General features: G+C 45.5%; 1 protein-coding gene across 1 annotated transcript in view; it reads right to left on the minus strand.

Moving 5' to 3' along the window:
• Positions 1 to 25517, minus strand: part of LOC143767244 (uncharacterized) — a 44128-nt gene that overhangs the window by 15119 nt on the left and 3492 nt on the right. The window contains exon 6 of the mRNA XM_077255440.1: positions 24808 to 24898. Coding sequence (XP_077111555.1) covers positions 24808 to 24898 — 91 coding nt within the window. The remainder of the gene's footprint in view (positions 1 to 24807; positions 24899 to 25517) is intronic.

Consider the following 25517-nt stretch of genomic DNA (forward strand, 5'->3'; position numbering starts at 1 on the left):
AAAAGGTGCATCTGTAAAATGTGCCTATTCTGACACTTAGCCTCTCTCTTCCCACTTCAGAGTAGCTGTAGGATATGGGGTAATAAAGGGTTAATGTCACCTTGCTAATGTAAGGTGACATTAAGCCTGGTTAATAATGGCGAGGTGTCAATAAGACACCTATCCACTATTAATCCAATATTAATAAAGGGTTAAAAAAAACACACACACATTAGGAAAAAAGTATTTTAATGAAATAAATACACATGGTGTTGTAATAGCTTTATTATACGCTCAATTCAAATGACGACCCTTGTCTTCTGATAAAAAGTTAAAATAAAAAAAACAACAATATTCCATACCTGTCCGCTGTACAGTCACGTAGCTTCGTGGACTTGCGGTGCTGCACCCCCTGCTGTCATAACCTCATATGAACTCTAGCATGGGAATTTTTAAGAATATTTTCTCACGCTAGAGTTAATATGAGGTTATGCCAGCAGGGGGCGCAGCACCGCAAGTCTAGGTAGCTACGTTCCCCTGCATTCCATTAATTCCCCAGTTTTTACAGTCAGGGACAGCTGCATTAGCAGGCTCCTGGTTGTACAATTATTTAACCCCTTCAGATGGACTTACATCGTGGTACATGACTGTACGGCCGACAGGTATGGGATATTGTTGTTTTTTTATTTTAACTTTTTTTCAGAAGACAAGGGTCGTCATTTGAATTGAGCATATAATAAAGCTATTACAACACCATGTGTATTTATTTAATTAAAATACTTTTTTCCTAATGTGTGTTTTTTTAACCCTTTATTAATATTGGATAGGCGTCTTATTGACACCTCTCTATTATGAACCAGGCTTAATGTCACCTTTCATTAGCAAGGAGACATTAACCCTTTATTACCCCGTATCCCACCACTACTCGGGAGTGGAAAGTGAGAGGCTAAGTGCCAGAATAGACACATCTAACAGATGCGCCTTTTCCGGGGTGACTGGGGGCAGATGTTTTAGCCGGGGGGGCGCAATAACCATGATCCCTCTCTAGGCTATTAATATCTGCCCTCAGTCACTGGCTTTCCCACCCTTTATTTTAACACCTAGAGCTCCCAAATTTTGCAAACACACACACACACACACACACACACACAACTAACATTATTAGTGAGGAATATGTAAAAATATAAGGGATATGAAATGGTTTACTCTATGTAAACCATGTCTCATATCCTGTCGGGTTTGAGCTAAGGAGATAGCAAAAGCCGGCAATTGAATTACCAACCAGCTTTTCTGCTACAAATATATATATATATATATATATATATATATATATATATATATATATATATATATATATATATATATATATATATATATTTGTCTCACTGACATTATATATACAGTGTGTAGAGATACCTGTACTATGTGTAGACATTTATTTTATGTATTCTATTCTAACCTGTCAGTGTGATTTTACTGTACACCGCAGTGAATTACCGGCTTTTCTATAGAGCACCGATGTGTATGTCTCGCAAGTCACACGCATGGTCCGTGTGTAATCAATTTTTTTCGCCACCATAGACTTTCATTGGCGGATTTTTTGCGCAATACGCTGACAAACACAGCATGCTGCGATTTTCTCAGCCTGTAAAATACGGCGGAGAAATATACGCCAGATAGGAGCTGCCCCATAGAGAAACATTGGTCATTGTGCAATGCGTTGTTTTTGCGCCTCTCTCTAGTGTGACCCCGGCCTTACACTGGTGCTTGAAAGTTTCTGATGAAAATGTGTGCAAATTGTAAAGCGCTGCAGAATATGTTAGCATTATATAAAACTAAAGATTATTATTATTGTGAATTCTTCAAAAATGTTTTTATTTCTGAAGGTTTAATTTTGCTCTCCCCTGGGTTATGGCGTGGTGTTATGACACAAGACGCCGGAGTCAAATTAATGCTGGCGTCACCGTCTCAGTCTTTGGACAAATCGAACATGAAGAGGAAGTCCGAGATGAGCTGCAGCCCAGACTACTTCTTCATGTTCGATTTGTACGAAGGCAGAGACTGATGCCAGCGCTGATTGGGCACTGTGGTCACGAGTCACAACACCGCACGAAAGCCCCAGGTAGAACGACTGCTGACACTGCAGGAATGGCGCTAGCATGGGAGGTGAGCAAAAGCTTTATTATTTTATCCAGGGCAAGAGAGGGGTATGAGAAGTTGTCCATTACTTCTTTAATATTGTCTCAAGTACCCTATGTTATTTATATATTATTACTTTTTATTTATTTACTGCACTATCTGCTCATTTTTTTTTAAATACAAAGCTCTGGTTGAAAGGCTACATCCAGGGCCGCCATCAGGACATTACTGCCCTTACTGCTGTATGGGGCCTCATGTGCTTCTACTCATCAGGCCCCGAGTGCTGTGCGCTGCGGGCCTGTGGCACACCCATCAGCACACACATCGGCACCAGGGCCAGGAGCTTTCTCGGAGCTGTGCACGGCCATCTAACCTTGACAGCTGCGCAGCTCCCGCTCCCTCTGTGTTCTCTGTATTTCCGGTCAGGTGACGGCACGTATGCAAAGATGTCATTGAGTACGCGATGACATGGACCGGACACTGGAAGCAGAGCTGCACTGCTGGTGAGTGACTGTGAGGTAAGTATGTAAAACGTTTTTGTTTTCTTTATAAAATGAATTCAATGGGTGAGGGGTTGAGGGTAACTGCAAGTGATGAAGTGGGGAGTGTAAGGGGGACTGCACATGATGGAGTTTTGGGGTTAAAAGAGTCTGCACACGATGTAGTGGGGCTGCACATGATGAAGTGGGGATGTTAGGCGAGGTGCACAGGAAGGGGGAGTGGGGCTGCACATGATGAAGTGGGGGGTAAGGGGGACTGCACATGATGAAGTGGGGGGGAGGGGGACTGCACATGATGAAGTAGAGGGGGACTGCACATGAAGTGGGGGAAGGGGACTGACATGAAGTGGGGCCATTTGATGCATAAAGAGTTCATCCATATCTTCAGCTTGCACAGGCGGCCTGTAGTAAATGCCTACAATCATGTCCTTTCCATTGTTCTGTTCTTGTATTCATTTCTTACCCAAAGAGTTTCCACAGAACTCCCAGTCTCTGAAGCTTCAATCTCTGGGCAGATATACGCTTTTCTAACATACAGTGTGACACCTCCTCGTTTATCAAGTCTGTATCTTGCAAATAAGTTGTATCCTTCTAGCCTTGTATTCCAATCATGTATATCGTCCCACCAAGTTTCAGTGATTCCAATGACATCATATTTCTTTTCCGGCGTTAGCAGTTCCAATTCTCCTTGTTTGTTGCCTATGCTTTGTGCATTCGTATAGAAACATTTTAGTTTGTGATTGGTTTCTCTTTCTCTAATATTTTTATTATTTAGATTTTTTTGTCTTTGTTCTTCATTGAATGATAAATTATCAATTTTTATTGTTATACATTACAGGGGTCTCCCCATTATATTCACATACCTGATGTAAGCTATATTAATACAGGCAGCATCTTATGAATCTTGAACATGGACAAACTAGGGAGAAACAGGGAGAGCAACTGCTGAGTGGGAACGCCACATCTCTTATATCTAGGGTGCCAACCTCTGCAGCTAAGCAGTACCAGCCTAGGTATTGATCTAAGGTGCCACAGGATATTATTTTGATGTTGCCTTGGGACTTTTATATAACTCAGTATCTCTTACCTAGATATACTATCTACAGGTCTTTTGAATTTATATATCACATTATCTTGTACACATATTTGCCAGCTGTAGGTCATCCAGATATACTATCCTGTTTAGGTCTACTGGATTTATATATCACAGTATTTTGGACAGATATATATAATTCAAAATCTATTTATATTAATAGAATTTAATAAACTATTTCAAGGGTATACCCATACCTCCAAACGTTTGAAGAATGGAAAGAGGGGCAAAGGCAAATTTTAGGCCACGCCTCTGACCATTTCACAACTACTCACACCCATGTCCATGCTCCAACCACACCTATTTAGCACTGCTGATCACACGGTTTCATAAATAATTATAAAAAGAAAAAAAATAAATGTATTTACAAGTAATGAATTAAAGTACATGCTACGCCCCCACTACTCAGTTTCTATTCTGTGCCCACTCATTTTTCTCCCCCTGTACTGTCTCCTCACACTCTTCCCCTCCCTCTATACATATACCCTGTACACTATATATAAAACTACTACTCCCAGCATGCTGTGCTTGTAATACATGATAAAACTACTACTCCCAGCATGCTATGTCAGTAATCTGTGGTAAAACTACTACTCCCAGCATGCTGTGTCAGTAATCTGTGGTAAAGCTACTACTCCCAGCATGCTGTGCTTGTAATACATGATAAAACTACTACTCCCAGCATGCTATGTCAGTAATCTGTGGTAAAACTACTACTTCCAGCATGCTATGTCAGTAATCTGTGGTAAAACTACTACTTCCAGCATGCTATGTCAGTAATCTGTGGTAAAACTACTACTTCCAGCATGCTATGTCAGTAATCTGTGGTAAAGCTACTACCTCCCAGCATGCTAGGCCAGTAAGCTGTGGTAAAGCTACTACTCCCAGCACGCTGTGCTTGTAATCCATGATAAATCTACTACTCCTAGCATGCTGTGTCAGTGACACATGATAAAACTACTACTCCCAGCATGGTAAAAACTACTGAGTAGTTTTACCATGCTGGGAGTAGTAGTTTTATCATGAATTACAAGCACAGGATGCTGGGTGTAGTTATACTACAGATTACTGACACTGCATTCTGGGAGTAGTAGTTTTACCACAGATAACTTACACTGCATGCTGTGCTAGTAATCTGTGGTAAAACAACACTGATGTTTACACCATATGACCCCGGATATGCTCACACACCTCACTCCAGGTTGTAAGCTTCTTCATTTCAGGAGGGAGCGCGTCATGAGTGGCTCCGCTAACTACACCGCACCCCCGGTAAGAGACAGATGCCACAGGACGGGCAGACCAGGACCGTGTGAGGAGAATGAAGACTCCTCATCAGTGGCTCCGAGCTCCTACAGCTTCCGGATGCAGCGGAAATAGGTGAGTGACGTCACTAGAAGGGGCGGGGTTCATGTTCCTGACTAGACAAGTTCTGGCAGTCATGTGACCCATGTGTCCGTGCGCTGCTTCTGCAGTTTCTACTGAGGCTGGTACAACCTCAGTGCAGTGCCAGAAAAGTAAGATCCCAGCTGGGACAGCAGGACAGAGTCTCAAAATCGGGACTGTCCCCCTGGATCCGGGACGGTTGGGAAGTCTGGGTATACATGGTCACCTTGTCTAATGCACCCTTACTCGTATCAATAGTGGTTAAAAAAAATCATTGCACTGAATCGACACGTCAAAGACACTTGTGCATAACGTTTTGTGAAAAAGACATAAACCTCAGACAGAGTGCTCAGTGCACCACACTTCAGAATGTGAATATAGCTTTAGGCCTCTATAAATCAGTTTTTTGGTCATGCTTGAATGACTGTGCTACATCCATTTTCAGTATATGTAGCAATTATTGCCATCTTTGTGTCATTCATTTTCTTCTCACATGAAAAAATTGTGAGAGCCAGTGTCAGTGAGGGCCAGAGGGGCAGTTACAGGGGCCGCTATGTATAGTCAGAGTGGTGACTGAACCAGAGGCACCCCCGCCTCCATGACCGAAATCGAATGCTGGCTGGGAGAATAAAGCTCATTTTTTCCCACTGCATTCGGTTACGTGCAGGCACCAGGCAGCATAATAACGCTGATAACCTGCAGATTAACAGTATATCTGCAGGTTTACAGCGGTATTATTGGTGACAGGTTCCCTTTAATTTTGCCTTCACTGATAGATCGTTTATTTCCTTTCCTTGTTGAAAAAATGGAAATGGATTACGGAATCTTAACCTTTCACGCCACAGCCCATTTTAGTTTTTTCTTCACATAACATTTTTATTTTTATGCCAATATAGCCTGTCACGGGAATATGCCATGTTTGAGTATCACCCTAAAAGTTCCATGGCTTCCAGATACATGCTGTGGGCCTTCCGACCCCCCTCTTCCCACTCTGCCTGTATGTGTGCGATTCCTAAACCCCTCATTTCACCCCTTCCTCAAGAATTTACATGGTTTTATGCTGCGGGCAGACCAGTCTCCCTACTCATTCCCCAACCCACCTGGTACTGGTTAACACTGGTACAGAAGCATGGGCTTCTATTGTTCTTTCAAGGTTATATATTGGCACTGATCAGGGCTAGAGATAAGAATTATATATTCAAGGGATCTATAACTCCCTGAAACCGCTAGAAGCTAAACCCAATGAGTGCTAAGTGGGGGTTTATCCGTAAGCGGTTCATGTAAGTATGTCGTGTTTACACTTAAAAGAATCGCCCCGACGTTGTGCACCTCGTGATCCTGGTGTATTTCATATACGAGATTCATACAGTGAGCTAGGTAGACAAATTGTTGCCATAACACTAAGTAAAAGGGGAGGTTTCAGCCTCTAAGTGAGGTCATCACGGTGGAAGTGCCTTGGGATAAGGCTAGCAAATAAGTAAGGGAAGCGTACAGTCTTGACATCTTTGTCTGGGGTCTAGCTGCTATACAGAGATGCTATGCATCTAGATGTGTACCTTCGTCCCAGCATATGGTCGGCCATGAGATAAGTTGACATAAAGAAATGTAAGTTCTTTTTCAACTTTAATCCCATTTTATTTGTAATTGTATTGTACATATGATAATTGTCTTCTTTATAATATCTTTTTATACCTCTGTAAACACTGCCTACCTTTTTTGGAGTAAAATATAAAATTACTAGCTTTTCTCTCCTTGTTCTATAATGAACTGTCGCGTCTTCTGAAGTGAATTACGCCACTAATCTGGGTTGGCTCCAGACCCGGTAATAAGTAAGAAATCGGAGCTGGTGGCAGCATAATTTGTCCTGTGCAATTGGGAGTCTTTGCAGCGACCTGCGGCGTTGATAATTATTGTTCCCGCCTGAGTGGGAGAACTTATATCGCCCTCGCTGCAGCGTGCCCAATAGCCACTACATAGCAGGCAACCTTTCTGGCAACTAATTACCCTAGGTGCAGTACCCTGACTGACCTGAGGGTAAGGGGGCGCCAGAGAGCTGCAAGTTCCAAACCGGAACTGGGAAGTGGGATATACTGTAGATAAATCCCCTTCAGAAAGAACCAGGGGCAACCAAACAACCCCGGTTCATGACAAATTGGTGTGAGTGGTGGGTGTTGTGAACTATATTTCTTGGCTCCCTCTTGTGGTCACTAGCGGTATTACACTTGGATCATCTTTCTCCAGGTTGGTACCCACCTGGTTCGTTAGGCCTTGGGTGTTCCTATTTAGACTTCCTGGAAACTCAGTCTAGTGCCTGGAATCGATGTAGTCAGTCTATGTCTGTTTGCTCCTGACTCCTGGTCTCCTGTTTGGTGCAAGATAAGCTAAGTCCTGCTTTCTTATTTTTGCTTATTCGCATTGCTTCTATTTTGTTCCAGCCTGTTCATAATGTGATTCCTGATTTTTGCTGGAAGCTCTAGGGGGCTGATATTCTCCCCCCACACCGTTAGTCGGTGCGGGGGTTCTTGGATATTCAGCGTGGATATTTTTGTAGGGTTTTTGCTGACCGCATAAGTCCTCTTCCTATTTTCTGCTATTATTTAGTGGGCCTCTCTTTGCTAAATCTAGTTCATACTTACGTTTGTCTTTTCTTCTTACCTCACCGTTATTATTTGTTGGGGGCTTGTATTATAACTTTGGGGTCCTTTCTCTTGAGGCAAGTGAGGTCTTATTTTCTCTGAAAGGGTTAGTTAGTTCTCCGGCTGGTGCGAGACGTCTAGAATCAACGTAGGTACGTTCCCCGGCTACTTCTAGTGGTTGTGCTAGGATCAGGTATACGGTCAGCCAAGTTACCACCTCCCTATGAGCTGGTTTTTGTGTTTGCGGACTTAGCTGGAACTTCTGCGATCCTCTACCACTAGGATCACAACAGGTGGGGATGATAAAGGTATCCTCTCCGTGAACCCTGACATATTGGTGGCAGCATGGTGGGATTCCAGACATAGCCGTATGAGGGATTGTTTTTTGCGGGACGAGATGCACATTTGAACAACACCATTGGTTTTACCATACAGTGTACAGGAAAATGGGGAAAAAATTCCAAGTGCGGTGAAATTGCAAAAAAAGGGCAATTCCACAATTGTTTTTATCATGTTCACCAATTGCTAAAACTGACCTACAATTTAAATGCTCCAGGTCATTATGAGTGCCTAGATACCATATATAGGTTCTTTTTCGTAATTTTCCGAGACCTCTGTAGTGTCTCCATATATCGGGATCTAGGGCTGGGTGAGGGCCTATTTTTTGTGCGTCGAGCTGACGTTTTTATTTATACCAATTTAGTGAAGATACGATCATTTGATCACCCGTTAATGCAATGTTGCAGAAACCAAAAGAAAACGTAATTCATGCGTTTTTAATTTTTTTCTGGTTACATCGTTTATCGATCAGATTAAATCGGATTAAGTCATTTTATATATTGATAGATTGGTATCGTCGCTTTCAGAATCACCCAAATGTGTGTATTTATCTATTTTTCATTGTTTAATTTGAATGGGGGGCAATTTAAACTTTCATATTTTTTAAAAACTTTTTTTTACTTTACACTTGCTTCAATAGCCTCCATGGGAGACTAGAAGCTGCGATCATCCAATAGCTTGTGCTACACAGCGCAGGGCTTCAGCTCACTTGTTATGAGTGCTGACCACTGGTCCGCAATCCTGCAATGACAATCACAGGGATCTCCTGCAGAGCCCGGATTGTCATGCCAATCCATCGGTGACCCGCGGCCATGTGACACGGGCGCTGATGGGCAGGATTAGAGACGATCTGACGGCGGCATTTAATAGGTTAACAACCACAGGTGTATCGCGATTCCACCCCTGGCTTTTAGGGGCACATGTCAGCTATTCAAATCAGCTGACATATGCAGGGAACGATGTGGGCTCAGCGCCAGAGCCCACCTCAAAGGAGGAGACCCGACATGCGCCGTTCTAATCACTGGTTGGGCAACCCTTAGCAGCAACAATTCCACAGTGTCGGCACATTACATATCAACCTGTTGACTGGCATAAACAAAGACCTCTATATCGATGCAAGTTGATGACCTGAGGGGTGCGAATGGCAAAAGTGAGCACTAGTGATGAGCGAATATACTCGTTACTCGAGATTTCCAGAGCACGCTCGGGTGACCTCCGAGTATTTTTTAGTGCTCGGAGATTTAGTTTTTATTGCCGCAGCTGAATGATTTACATCTGTTAGCTAGCATAAGTGCATGTGGGGGTTGCCTGTTTGCTAGGGAATCCCCACATGTACTTATGCTGGCTAACAGATGTAAATCATTCAGCTGCAGCAATAAAAACTAAGTTTCCGAGCACTCAAAAATACTTGGAGGACACCCGAGCGTGCTCGGGAAATCTCGAGTATATTCGCTCATCACTAGTGAGCACACAGCTTCCATGCTTTCTGCAGCAGCTTACCCAGGCCAGGACAGTGGCGGGGAAATCGATGTACTACCAAGTTGAGGGCGTAAGCCATGCAAGGCATGTGTGTGAGCTTGCCTCAGCATAGGGCCACCACCAGGTTAGCACAGTTATCGGACACGGACTTCCCTGGATGCAGGTTCAGCAGAGACAGCCATTGCTCAAACTCAGCCTGGTGAGCGGTCCACAACTCTTCAGCTGCCCGATTACGGTGAGCCCTGGATATGCAGTACGGAGGTGGTTGGATTTCGTTCTGCACTGTTGGAACACGTGTCTCATTAGGGCAGAGATTGAGGGCGCAGGTGTAGGCCCTAGAAGAGGTGGAGGAGGCAGAAGCAATGGAGAAAGTATGAAATACAGAGGTTTGCCCTGCAAGCCTCGGGGATTCCAAGACTTGCGAAGCTGCCACTTCCCCGCCTGCCCCCACAGCTACTAGAGTCATCCAGTGCCCAGTCAGCGATGTAGCACCTCCGTCCCGCTCTGCTCCCCTATCCTTACCTGTGGTCTCAGGGTCGCTGCTTCTGAGCGGTACATGGTGGGGACGCCAGTCTTCTGGGGCTTTCCTCCCATCTCCCTCATCATCTACCTCTGCTGCTGCTTCCTGGACTCTGTGCGCGCCCTGCAGGTCTCCGGGCTCATCTGTAAGGGCGCGCGCGTGCACTCCCGGTCTCTTAGAGAGACAGAGCACCATTTTCAAAATTGCTATCAGCCAATGGCTGAGTGTTTCCAGTTGCTCGTTCTCAGGTTCTCTGTGCCTGTGTGTTATGCCCTGCTAGAACTTTGCAAAAAACTGGTTTGTTTCCTCTGAACTTCCACCGTGCTTTCTCACGCCTTCAGGGACTACACCAGCACCACCTGCTGCTCTCCATGCCTGCTGTCACCCACTAGAGCTGCATATCTTCTGTCTGGTTTTCCGCTACTTGCAGTACGTGCCTGCCCACCAGTCCAGCCGAGCCAGCTTCCACGCACCTCCAGTAGCACCTTGCGTCTTCCGAACTTTCCATTCTGACCCTGTTCGAGGTGTCTTACTATGGGAGTCCAGGGTTCGCTTAGTCACGCCCCCTTCTGAGTCCCCTGGGTAGTGGTCTGTGGTTTCACAAAAATTTCAATACACGAATGTGCACTTCACCATCTGTGCCACCGTTTCCATTCGTTACAAGCGAGATGTAACGCCCTTGGCCATGCTTACTCGTCCAAGTGTCTGTGGTGAAATGCACCCTGGCAGACAGAGATTTTATCAAGCAATGGGTGATGATGTCTGCGACATGCTGGTGTAGCACAGGCACAGCTTTTTAGAGAAGTAATGGCGACTGGGTAACTGGGGGACTGTGATGGCCTTCAGCTTTCGGAAACCGTCTGTATCTACCAGGTGGAAAGGCAGCATTTCCATGGCCAACAGATTGGAGATGATGGAGTTCAACCTCTAAGGCTACATCAGTTTTTCGCCGTCAGGCTCTATCCGGCGAACTTTGAAGAAAATTGATCCGTCGCAAATTGTGAAAAACTGATGCGACGGATCCGTTTTTTTTGCTGGATCCGACTAGCTGATCCGAGGGGAAGGCGAAGAGAGGGAGAGAGACCAGAATGGAAAACGCCAATGCACATACCCTAAAAAAAAAAAAAAATCGGAGCATGCTCAGTTTAGAAAAACGGAATCCATAGCCGGACATAGGCTTCCATTCTACCAAACGCCAGATGGCGCCGGATCCGTCGCGGTCTGTTTTTCCAATGGACACAAAAAAGTTAGTATATCCATTTTCTCCAGCCGCCGGAGAAATAATTTTTGGCGGATCTGGTGAAAAATGGATGAAACGTGAGGCTATCCGTCGCTAATACAAGTCTATGAGAAAAAAATGGATACGGCAGCAATTTTCGCCGGATCCGTTTTTTTCAAAATTCGCCGGATTGTACCTGACTGCGAAAAACTGATGTGTGAAAGTAGCCTTAGTTTTGTCATGTGTAGGAAGAAACAAACTTTTACGTGACCACAACTGTTGGACCGTGGGCTGGCTGCAGTGCTGAGAGGGCGGAGTACAGTGAACCAAATAAATTGCTGGACTGTGAGTGAGGTGCAGGCGGAGATGAACATTGATAAAGTTGTGGTGTGCTCGTTTTCGGAGATCGGTCAAAAACAGCAGGCATGCCCGCTTCCGTTACAGTTGACGGGCTCTTATTCAGCCTGACTGGAGCAGGTAAAGAGCTGGAGGTTCTGTAGTCAGAGACCTGCGTGACAGTACTTGGCACGGTAAAAGAGGAAGAGGAGGAAGCAGCAGATGTGGTTGATGGAGCGACTGATGGTTGTTGAGGTCCACATTTTATCGCAGTGTGATTGCCAGAGTAATGCATGTTGATTGCGCATGTGTAGGTTCATGCATGTAGTAGTCAAATGATTGCACTTGTTCCCTCTTCTCAGTTTTTTTTAGCAAAGTTGGCAAATAACATAAGTTGACTCATCCTTTGCGGTGTCAAAAAAAGGCACAGGCTATGCAACTCTTGCCGTCCCTGCGAGCGTACACTGCTGGCCACAGCCACAGTTGTGGCTAAGAATGCAGTGCTCATAGTGGCTGCATCACTCTGTGTCGGTGCCGTACGGCGCAACATAACCTCCCCATCTTCCTCCTCTTCCACCTTCTCAGATGACCAACTCAGCTGCATGCCTCTGTGTTCAAGCCAAGTGAGATCTACAACCTCATCAGCCATCCTCTGTGTTATCACATTTCTCACCCTAAGGGTACCGTCTCACAGTGGCACTTTGATCGCTACGACGGCACGATCCGTGACGTTCCAGCGATATCCATACGATATCGCTGTGTCTGACACGCAGCAGCGATCAGGAACCCTGCTGAGAATCGTACGTTGTACCAGATCGTTTGGAACGTTATTTCGTCGCTGGATCTCCCGCTGTCATCGTTGGATCGGTGTGTGTGACACCGATCCAACGATGCGTTCGCTTGTAACCAGGGTAAACATCGGGTTGCTAAGCGCAGGGCCGCACTTAGTAACCCGATGTTTACCCTGGTTACCATCGTAAATGTAAAAAAAACCAAACAGTACATACTCACATTCGGGTGTCCGTCAGGTCCCTTGCCGTCTGCTTCCCGCACTGACTGACTGCCGGCCGTAAAGTGAAAGCAGAGCACAGCGGTGACGTCACCGCTGTGCTGTGCTTTCATTTTACACAACATGAGAAACAAAAAGCCAGCTCACCAGGCAGCCTCAGCAGGTGCACGGAACTTCCACGTTGATGTGCGTGGTGTTGAACAGACAAAGGAAGAAAGGATTCGTTCCAGCTCCAAATTGTAAAATTCCGATTCTTTATTGATCCATATTAAAAACACGGGCTGAATAACTCTTCATGGCACGGTAGGAAACGAGCTACGCGTTTCGATCTTAGCAGATCTTTGTCAAAGCTATACATACATAAAAAGTTCCAAAGGGACAAGGCAGACTTTGAACAACATTTGGCATATAAATGGAGGCATACGGGCAATACTCGCCACCTAAGATCTATTAGGAGCAATTCATCAGCATTGGCCAATATCCCCTCACGAAGAGAGGAAAGCTCTAGCGATTTTTTGTCTTCCACTGGGAGCGAAATAGATCACGGGCCAGACGGGGGGGAAAACGCAAGAAGCGTACAGAAAAGACTGACACGATACAAGGGCCAAGCGTCTCCCTATCGACACAAATATCCGACCAGACGGAAGTAACCGTTTCGGGGTCTTCTGGTCAAAACATCTCTGAATGCGAGCCCGAATCTGGTACATTACAGGTAATTAATCTCTCTGAGCACCATCTCACACCTTTTGAGTTATCAGTTCTCCGGAGGGGTCTATCTTTTGTTCCCACACATTCAGTAGACAAATTTACCCTCATAAAAGATTTATATCTGTTTTGCAGAAGACTTACTTTTCAGATCATGTACAGGAGACCGGACATTCTACAAACTATGCCTAGTGATGAACGTGGCGCCTTTCTAGATCTACTGGAATTATTGGAAGAGAACGAGTCGGGTTCAAACAGGAAAAGGTTTCCACACAGGAAGAAGTCCCTCAAAGCACCATCTTTCTCCCTGATACCGGCAATTAAAATATTCTTTGAAGTTGTCAAGCGAGACATACAGACCATGCCCATTAGGGTAAGTGGCCCTACGAATTTGAACAAGGAGGAGAGACGAGCTCTCTCTGCCTTAAAAAATAATAGGGATTTCACCATCAAAGAGGCAGATAAGGGGGGTAACGTAGTATTGTGGTCTTATAGTTTATATGAGGCCGAGGCCAAACGTCAGCTTAACAACATGCAATATTACCAAAAACTTCCCTCTGATCCCACTCCCTCATTCCTTCTAAAATTTGAACGATTCCTTTGTAGGGCTCTACAGCACGGTATCATTACTTCACAGGAGAAACAATTTCTATGGGTGGACAATCCAGTCACGGCAACATTCTACATGTTGCCGAAAATTCACAAGGACAGCACCAGGCCTCCTGGTAGACCTATTGTGTCCAGTGTTGGCAGCATGTGCGAAAAGGCGGGTGAGTACCTTGACTTTTTTCTCCAACCTATCGCCTCATCTCTTCCTTCGTATGTTCATGACTCCTCACACTTCATTGACATATGTAGTCAGATTGAACTCTCTGGCGACTATCTTCTTGTTACGTGTGATGTGGAGTCGCTTTATTCAAATATCGGTCACAAGGAAGGAATTGGGGCGGTAACCTATTTCTTGGACAAGAATACTTCTATTGACAGAGGACATGACTCCTTTTTGGTTGATTTACTATCTTTTGTCCTCCATCATAATTTCTTTCTTTTCGATAGGGTTTACTACCTTCAGCGATCAGGCGTGGCGATGGGCGCAAAATGTGCACCAGCCTACGCTAATATCTTTTTGGGCTGGTGGGAAGAAAAATTTGTTTATCCTTTACCATCATTTGCTGCCCACATACACGCCTGGTTTCGCTTTATCGATGACGTATTCATACTATGGAAGGGTACAGAGGTAGAATGCATTGACTTCTTTAACAACTTGAATTCTAACACTCTCAATATTTACCTTACCTATTCCTTTTCCGTTAGTGAGGTTACCTTCCTGGACCTGAGGATCTTCCCATATGAGAACCATCTGGCGACAAACCTATTTCGCAAACCTACGGCAACAAACGTGCTTCTGGAATTCTCAAGTTTCCATCCCTGGCATACGAAGGTGGGTGTGCCCACGGGACAATTTTTACGTATAAGACGTAATTGTACCCGTGATTGTGACTTTTTAACTCAGGCACGGGACCTCTCGGACCGTTTCCATCAAAGGGGTTACCCGAAACGTGTCATCTCTACAGCCTATCAAAGAGCTAAAGGCCAAAATCAGAGGTCACTTCTTTCCTCTACGAGACCATGTCAGGAGTCACCCATTAGGTTTATCACTGACTACAATAATAGTTGGAAACAGGGTCAGTGATATACTAATTAGACACTGGCCAATTCTTCGAGCTGACCTACAAACTATGGATGTCACGAGTGAAAGGCCTCTCATGACAGCTAGACGGGCACCAAATCTGAGGGACTTACTCACCCGAAGTCACTTCCGAAGACCCACGGTTAGGTTGAATAGAGGGATCATTTTGAGAGGTTCGTTCCCATGTGGGGACTGCAACATCTGTCCCCACATGATTTCGACTCGTGATTCGTTCATTCACCCCACACTCCTTAGTCAACATCCGCTTAGGGGATATATCAATTGCAAATCTAGAGATGTAATCTACACCCTTATCTGCCCGTGTAAATTAATATACGTTGGGCAGACCTCGCAGGAGTTGAGGAGACGAATCCAGAAGCACATTTCCACGATACATCTGGCTGCCTCAGATTTGAGAAAAGGAAAGGTCCTTACTCCAGTGGCTGAACATTTTTTCAGTAAACATGGTGGTTCTTCAACCAACCTCAGGGTGGTGGGCTTGCAAAAACTCACCCCTAATGAGAGAGGAGGGGATAGACGCAAACTACTTCTCCAAATTGAATCCAGATGGATTTTTCAGCTCAAATCAGTTGTCCCCTCTGGACTAAATGAAGAACTTCTTTTCACTGGTTTTTTGGGCAGTTGATCTATTTTATGGATGTGGTTTCATATTTAATATCTTTATCATTGTCGTCCTTCTTTTAGTTTACCCATTGGACATGCTTCAGCACCTTTAGGCTATATTGGACATCGGATGTCGTCTGTCCTGCTCCTCTGTACATGATCTGTTGAAGACCTGTTTAGGATATTCAGCAAATTGTCGGATTCCATTCTGGATCGGTTTGGACTGTGTCGATTCTGGAACTGGACCCGTAGGAGCGTCCATGGACACTACACGGGAATTGGGTGGAGGAAGATGCTCTAGCTCTCTACATAGGTCCTTCAGTTGGCCTATGTTTGGACTATATGTCCACGAACTTTTGACTTTGTCAACTTTGGAACTGGAACCGTATGAGTGTTCATGGACACTATACGGGAATTGGGCGGAAGAAGATGCTCTACCTTTCTATACAGGTCCTGTAGTTGACCCATGTCTGGACTATATGTCAATGAACTATTGGCCTCAATATTTGGTTTCCGGAATATGCCCTTGGGACATGTTTCATGTCTTTCTCCACACCAATTTTTGTTGGTTATTTGGAAGCCTGAAGAAAGACAATTACAGTAATTCTCTGGGCAACATCACACGTATGTGACATTTTGTCATCTTTTTTTCGGTTCCACGATTGCCATATCCTACAGACTCCATTGGTCAAATTGATCTCAAGACGTGGACTATGAACATTTATTTGTCCATGTATTGGCCTTTTTCTGTAGATGTGTATATAATTTATAAATTATCTAATTTGGTAGTCATTTGCATTTATGTTGTTGAACTGCGTAATTAACATGAATTAATAACATTGCCTTTTTCCTAGGTAACTCCTCTAATGATTTACGGTCCGGTCATTCATACTCACACATGCTATCAGCTTTCACTGTTATGTGCCTCTTTTCCGAGCACCGCTATGCGCTCCCTGCTCTGACCCTCCTGGACGCGTGCGCAGTGCGGCTCATCTTTGAGGCGCATCTGCGCATGCGCCACCCGTCTCCATGGAGAAGCCCAGCGTTTCCGTCAATTGTTCCCTCCCCACTCAGCCATGTGCGTCTTCCGGTTCACTTCAGCCACGCAGCTGCTTCCACTATGGAGGATCAGTGCTTCTACTTAAACGTGAGTTTGACACCATCTACCCACTTTCCCTGACGAAGCCGCTGCGGCGGCGATACGCGTGGGTTGTTTGCATACACCCCTTACTGTCCTATTGCCGGCTATTCAAGGCACAGACAGCTTTATGGCCACTTTCAGGCCGGAGCATCCTTGGGTTTGAGCTGCTGCTTTCCCTGCTTCCCCCTGCTAGCTGCATATTTACGGCACGGAATTGCCTTGCACTGATCTACACTTTCTCTTGGCATGCTACTCAATTCCTATATGCGAGTCTGATGGTGAGATCTATACCCTTCATTATGTGCTATATACATGCACACCCTCTATATTCATAGGATTGTTCATGCTAGTTTGGTGGGTCATATTACATTTCTCTACCTATTTATGTATTGGATAAGGGGTGTTATGGTTACACTGGCTGTATTTTAATTGTTTTTATGTGTTTTTTGTGGTGTCTAATAAAATGTTATTTGCTTATTTTCTACATTATGTGGTTGTGCAGGCCTATTCATAGTCCAATCTGTTCTCTTCGTTCTTTATGAAAGCTATACATACATGAACATTTGACTTCATATAGCTACCATCAGCCAATGACCAACTGACCCAAAATCACATGACAGAGAAAGGTCCTGCTGATGTAAAAAATACACACATAAAAGCAAAAATCAAAACATTACATTTATACAAATATGAACATAATTAAAATAAACTTTATCTTCAAATATTCATGACACAAAAAATCCTAATAATGGTACATCAATTCATTGCGTTTATTAAGCCCTGCAGGGGAGCGAGTGTTCAGGTGATAAATCCAGAACGCCTCCCGCATCAGAAGACAGCGTCTGAAATCACCTCCTCCTATAAATGCGGTGGTAATAGATGTATAACATGTGCTCATGCACTAGTTACCAAGACATACAAAGATTCTACGGCTTCTCAGTGTTTCAACATAAAGCAATATATCAATTGCAACACAGCCTTTGTAGTTTACAAGATAGATTGTACTATATGTAATTTGTCTTACATTGGCTGTACCTCTCGTAAATTAAAAATACGAATCACGGAGCATTTGCGGGATATAGGGAGGTCGGGTGATTTAGGTCGCTCTATGTCGGCAGCATCCAGACACTTTAATGTTCAACATGCTGGTAGCACTGATTGTTTTCGTGCATATGGTATTGAACGAGTTAATAAATCCTTGCGAGTAGGTGATTTCAGACGCTGTCTTCTGGTGCGGGAGGCGTTCTGGATTTATCACCTGAACACTCGCTCCCCTGCAGGGCTTAATAAACACAATGAATTGATGTACCATTATTAGGATTTTTTGTGTCATGAATATTTGAAGATAAAGTTTATTTTAATTATGTTCATATTTGTATAAATGTATAAATGTAATAATGTTTTGATTTTTGCTTTTATGTGTGTATTTTTTACATCAGCAGGACCTTTCTCTGTCATGTGATTTTGGGTCAGTTGGTCATTGGCTGATGGTAGCTATATGAAGTCAAATGTTCATGTATGTATAGCTTTGACAAAGATCTGCTAAGATCGAAACGCGTAGCTCGTTTCCTACCGTGCCATGAAGAGTTATTCAGCCCGTGTTTTTAATATGGATCAATAAAGAATCGGAATTTTACAATTTGGAGCTGGAACGAATCCTTTCTTCCTTTGCTTTCATTTTACGGCCGGCACTCAGTCAGTGCGGGAAGCAGACGGCAAGGGACCTGACGGACACTGGAATGTGAGTATGTACTGTTTGTTTTTTTTTACATTTACGATGGTAACCAGGGTAAACATCGGGTTACTAAGCGCGGTCCTGCGCTTAGTAACCCGATGGTTACCCGGGGGACCTCTGCATCGTTGGTCGCTGGAGAGCTGTCTGTGTGACAGCTCCCCAGCGACCACACAACGACTTACCAACGATCACGGCCAGGTCGTATCGCTGGTCGTGATTGTTGGTAAATCGTTTTGTGTAACGGTACCCTAAGAGTCACCCTCCTCCTCCTTTTCCGACTCTAACAGAACAGCACAGTCCGTGTAAGCCTCAGATATCTGAGTCTCATCAGGTTCACCCCCCCGGTGGTTAACATCTGCTAATGAGGATCAGGATGCTGCTCGGAACCCAACTTCGTCCTGACCCGGTTCCAAGCTAAAAAATTTGGGACATCAGTGCAGATGATTTTCTCCTCTTGACTCTGAATCTTTGGGGTACATATTTGATGCCCATGACATAGAATGTGTTTACAGCTCTGCAAACTCACCCTTCTGTGGTTCCCTACTTTCAGTTGGGCCCTTTGAGAGTTGTGATATGGGGGGGAAGCAAGGTCAATTCGGGTGCCACCTCTGTGGACTGTACTGAGCGTGATATTGAGGTGGAGGAAGAGGAGGAAAGGCCACTTGAAGCTGTGCTTGACCTCTACTGGAGCACATACTCTTTCTGGGCCTCATCAACAAGGCGTACCGCTGTGCAGCTGCCAAACAAAGGTAGTGGAGTAGCCCGTACATTAACAGAAGTTGTCAGTTGTGTTTGTATAGGACGTGACGTTTTTTGGTTCACTAATGCTTTCACTAACATTACCACCTACCCCATGTACATGTTGAACACCAAGCCTAATTCCCCTTCCACCATGACCTCGCTTTTTCCCAGTCATGTTGCTCAGCTAGTGTGGCAGGATTACAGTATTAGCAACAAAGAATTAGATTATTTATTCTGCACCAGCTCTACACACAGCTGAATGTGAGCAACACTAAATGACAAGGTGAAATGTGGCGTGCTGCATCACATTAGTCTTAGAAGAAAGAAATGTTTCAGTGTGGGTGAGGCCTATATGATAAAGAAGATATGCTCCAAACAATTTTAAACTGAGATCTCCCTTACTGTATCACGTTAGTAATACAAGAAGGCATTTTTTTTTTTTAGTGTGAATGAGGCCTGTGTAATCTAGAAGATAAGCCCAAAACAATTTCAAACTCTGATCTAGTCTGCTGTATCACATTTGTCACAGAAAAAAACTATTTTTTTTTTACTGAGCAACAAGTCTGCACACAGAACTATTTCACCACGACTAAATGACAAGGTGGGATATGGCGTGCTCTATCACATTTGTAACAGAGAAAAACATTTTTTAAATCTGCATGAGCTCTGCAGACAGCTGAATTTTACCACCACTAAATGACAAGGTGAGATATGGCGTGCTGATTGACGTTAGCAATTGCAAAAAAACATTTTTTTCTTTTATTACTGTGCAACAGCTGTACAGAAAGATGAATTTCACTGCCACTAAATGACAGGGTGAGATATGGTGGGCGGTATCACATTAGCAACTGCAAAAAAAAAAATCTTACTGGCCAACAGCTTAAATCACAGAACAATTTTACCGCCTCTAAATGACAAGGTGACAAATGCCTTGCTGTATCACATTTAGCAACTGAAAAAAATAAGATTTGGAAAGGTGCATGGAGCACAACAGAAGCAGTGCACAACACACTTCTTTGACATGTGCTCTGCTGTCTTTGTCTGAGGACCTCAGTAATGGCAGGCAGAAAAAAAAAATACAAAATCTGCTGGATTGCTGGAAGGTCAATTTCACAGCCACACAGGACATTAGCTATCTAATCTATCTGACTTAGAAATAACTGCCTAGTTAACTAAATAAAATCTATCAGCACCCAGACCAGTATCAGGAGCAGCCTCTCTGTGCTGCTATAATGGAGCTAAAAAAAAAAGATGTCCGCTCTTTATATAGAGAGGGACATGTGATGTCACAAGCCGTTGTGTCTGGACATTGTGGATGTTAAAGAAAGAAAAGAGATTGTTCCAGCTTCCAAGTAGTCCGAAAGGAATAATTTATTGCTTGCATATAAAACCAAACTTGTGGAGGCAAGTTTACATGACCAAATAGCAGAGTATAGCAGCTACGCCTTTCAAACACACTAGGAGTTCTTTGGCAAAACCGTTGTCAAATTGTGGATGTTGCCTGCGCCCTGATTGTGTGCACACTGCGGCTAGGCAAAGATAGAAAAAAAAAAGAAGCTCTTCTGGGCTCTCCCCACCCCCTCCCCTTATCAAACATGCCGCACGCTCATCATACACCACCACTATCCTAGCCAAAGTGCTCAAAATACCTTAGTGTCAAAATTTGTTTGCGTTTCACGAATCCGAATGTGCCATATTCATGCCGAATTTATGTTTGGCGAAAGTTTTTCAAACATATTTGGTCATCTCTTTTAAAGACGTACTTAAAATATTTACATTATTTTTTTACAGCGGATGTTTCAAACCACCGTATCTCATCCATAGGAGACAACTGTTTAACATATGCATCATGGTGAATACGCTGGACAGAGGCCACTTGGTCTTAAAGGGTTATTCCCCCAAAAAGCCAAGTTACCCCCGATCTTGATGATAAGAGAAAACTTAGTGATTGTTGGGGGACCGACCACTGGGACCCCAAGCAATCCTGACAACATGACTGGGCAGCTCTGTCATGAATGGATTGGAGGTGTGCATGCTTGACTTCTGCTCTGTTCAATGTCTATAGAACTGATGGAAATAGCCGCGTAGCGCTCAGCAGCTCTATAGAAAATGGAGAGAGCAGAGGCCGAACATTCACAACTCTGCTCCATTCAGGATGAGATTGCAGACACCTGTTCTCAGAATGTCTGGGGAGCTCAGCAGTCGGACCCCCAGTGATAAGCAAGTTAACCATGATCCTGGATATAACGTGATTATTTGGTGAATAAACCTTTAGGGTATGTGCACACGTTGTGGATTTGCCTGCAGATCGGCAGCAGTTTTCCATCCAGTGTACAGTACCATGTAAACCTATGGAAAACAAAATCCGCAGGGCACATGCTGCACAAAAAACGGTTTATTTTCCGCAGCGTGTCAATTCTTTCTGCAGATTCCGCAGTGTTTTACACCTGCTCTTCAATAGGAATCCGCAGGTGTAAAACCGCAGGTGAAATACGCACAAAAAATGCTGGAAATCCGAGGGTAATCCGCAGTGCATGTTACCTGAAGATTTTTCAAAAAGTGAGTGGAAAAATCAGCACAGAAATCCGCAACGTGGGCACATAGTCTTAAGGAGCCAGGTCCATTTTCCTATTCTTTACAATTTCAGTATCATACATGAACTGAAAACAAATATGCCCACATGCATTCATATACATGCACATACACACACATTAAATACACACAGATACACAATCATATATACATGCATGCACATAGATACACATACATACACAAACACATACATATATACACCCTTACATATATGCACACAAACACACATACTAATCTTCTATATCAGACGTCCAGCAATGGAGGAGGTCTGCCACATTGTTTATAGATCAGGTGGAGAGGGCTGCACAAACCAGTGTGGAGGATTAGGACACAGTGCAGTGAAGGCAGCCCTCCTCCCCGGACTCTAAAGTGATGCTGCTGAGAAGGCAACAGTGAAGAGTGCAGAAGACGTACTGCAGTTATGTGCACACGTTGCGGATTCGGCTTAGGAATTTCTGGTGCGGATTCTGTCTCTCCTGGCAGAAAACACAACTGCGTTTTTTTGTGCATTTTTGCTGCGGTTTTGTTGTGGATTTGCTGCGTTTTTTTACCCCTGCGGTTTTCTATAATGGAATGGGTACAAAAACGCTGCAGATTCACAAAAAAGAATTGACATGCTATTTCTTTTAAACCGCAGTGTTTCCGCAGCGGATTTCCCGCAAAGTGTGCACAGCATTTTTTTTTCTCATTGATTTACATTGTACTGTAAATCAATTGCGGATCTGCAGCGTTTCTGCACTGCAAAAAACGCTGCGGATCCACAGAGAATCCGCAACGTGTGCACATACCCTTAGTCCTGCTTTTCCTCCACTAATGTCCATGTGTGCTGTGCAGCCCGCTGTAACAGGCCAGTTTAACCCCCCCGCCCAGAATATACCCGGGGTTAAAGTGGCCTAGGCCAGATTAAACCCCGGGTATATTCTGGCCTAGCCCAAACTATACCCCGGGGTATAAATTGGACTAGTCCAGATTTTACCCCTCCAGGTCAGAATATACCCCAGCTGCTGTAGATCAGGCAGCACACAGGGCCCCAGGCAGCACACAGGGGCCCCAGGCAGCACACAGGGGCCCCAGGCAGCACACAGGGGCCCCAGGCAGCACACAGGGGCCCCAGGCAGCACACAGGGGCCCCAGGCAGCACACAGGGGCCCCAGGCAGCACATAGGGGCCCCAGGCAGCACACAGGGCCCCAGGCAGCGCACAGGGCCCCAGGCAGCGCACAGGGCCCCAGGCAGCGCACAGGGGCCACAGGCAGCGCACAGGGGCCACAGGCAGCGCACGGAGCCCCAAACAGCGCACGGTGCCCCAGGCAGCACACAGGGGCCCCAGGCAGCGCACAGGGGCCACAGGCAGCGCACAGGGGCCACAGGCAGCGCACAGGGGCCACAGGCAGCGCACAGGGGCCACAGGCAGCGCACGGAGCCCCAAACAGCGCACGGTGCCCCAGGCAGTGCACAGGACCCCAGGCAGACCACAGGGGGTCCCAGATAGCGCACAGGGGGGCAGAGACAGTGAGCAAGAGGGTAAGAGATAGCACACAAGGGAGGGAAATAGACAGAGCGAATGTCCCCTGTGCGCTGTCTGGGTCCCCCTGTGCGCTATCTGGGACCCACTGTACGCTGTCTGGGACCCCCTGTGCGATGTCTGGTGCCCTGCTCTTGAGTATATCACTCAATCCTAGTTTCACATTTGCGTACAGCCGTGCGCATGCGTACGCTCTCAGTGAAGGCTTGACCACTGCTGCGCCCCGCCAGTTAAGCTCCGCCGACGTTCTTTTGACGGTGCTGCAACCTGCGGCGAAGGCAACAAGTTGGATTTTCTTGCGTTCACCGAATCGTCAAAACAACACATGCGGACGCAAACGCAAACATCTGCAGGGCCTGCGTACCCAATGATAAAGATAGGGTACGCAGGCCACATGCGGCCGCATGCGCACCTGGGCGGAGCTTAATTGGCGGCGCGACAATGGGCTGCCTGGGGCCCTGTGCGCTGCCTGGGGACCCTTTGTGCTGCCTGAGGCCCTGTGGGCTGCCTGGGGTCCTGTGGGCTGCCTGGGGCACCGTGCGCTGCCTGGGGCCCCTATGGGCTGCCTGGGGCCATGTGGGCTGCCTGGAGCCATGTGGGCTGCCTGGGGCCATGTGGGCTGCCTGGGGCCCTATGCGCTCCCTGGGGCCCCTGTGTGCTGCCTGGGGCCCTGTGCACTGCCTGGGGCGCCTGTGCGCTGCCTGGGGCCCTGTGCGCTGCCTGGGGCGCCTGTGCGCTGCCTGGGGCCCTGTGCGCTGCCTGGGGCGCCTGTGCGCTGCCTGATCTACAGCAGCTGGGGTATATTCTGACCTGGAGGGGTATAATCTGGACTAGTCCAGTTTATACCCCGGGGTATAGTTTGGGCTAGGCCAGAATATACCCGTTGTATAATCTGGCCTAGACCACTTTAACCCCAGGTATATTCTGGGTGGGGGGTTAATCTGGCCTGTTACACCGGGCCTCCTAACTCTAAAGTGAACACTCACCATTGGGGCGCCATACAGGAAGCAAGAGCCAGTAAGCGCTTTCATTGGCCAGCGTCTCTCTACCTGCATGACACGCCCCCTTTTCAGTGCCCTCTATCCAACTTGGTGTACCCGAATGATTACAGGTGAGAGTGGGAGGGGCCCGGTCTCATGGAGCACTGGGGTCTCTGACTAAGGGGCTCCATAGCAGATGCGTATACTTTTGTTTGTAAGGGCCCCCCTCCACCTTCGTGCCACGGTGCAGCTGCACTTTACATTGTAGTGGGGACTTGTCTTTGTTGTCTATACATTACAGCATAACAATAATCACATAAATCAACAGATACCAAGGGGAATGAGGGCCCTGCTCGCAAGCTTATAATCTATGAGGAAAAGGGGAGACTCAAAATGGATGAATAGAACCTGTGACTTCTCTGCATTTAGTGGTCACTACTCACCTGTGCGGTTATCTGTAGTAATCTCCTCTTTACACCACTCATCGCCCCTCACATATGTCTCTGTAGTATTAATATGGGGCAGATCTTTAGCCTGAAAAAGATTGTATAAGTCACTGGCAGATGAAGACTAGTGATGAGCGAATATACTCGTTACTCGAGATTTCCCGAGCACGCTTGGGGGTCATCCGAGTATGTTTTAGTGCTCGGAGATTTAGTTTTCTTCGCTGCAGCTGAATGATTTACATCTGCTAGCCAGCATAAGTACATGTGGGGGTTGCCTGGTTGCTAGGGAATACCCACATGTAATCAAGCTGGCTAACAGATGTAAATCATTCAGCTGTGGCAAAGAAAATTAATCTCCAAGCACTAAAAAATACTCGGGAGGACACCCGAGCGTGCTCGTGAAATCTCGAGTAACGAGTATATTCGCTCATCACTAATTAAGACGTTTGAGAAGATCCAGACAATATCTAATGTATATGATCACCTTTATCCTGTCATCTCCACCAGATATGAAACATACACTGAATGGCCACATTACTAGAGACACCCATCTAGTAACATGTAGGATCTTCTTTGCTATTCAGAACCTCAGATATTAATCACGTCTTAGATTGCACACGGTGATAAGATTGTTCCCCAGGAATACTGGCCCATGCCAACAGGATAGGTTCTTGTAGTTGCCGCATATTAGATGAAGGTGCTGAGAT

The sequence above is a fragment of the Ranitomeya variabilis genome, chromosome 4 (genome assembly GCF_051348905.1).
Source record: "Ranitomeya variabilis isolate aRanVar5 chromosome 4, aRanVar5.hap1, whole genome shotgun sequence".
Taxonomy (NCBI): Eukaryota; Metazoa; Chordata; class Amphibia; order Anura; family Dendrobatidae; genus Ranitomeya; species Ranitomeya variabilis.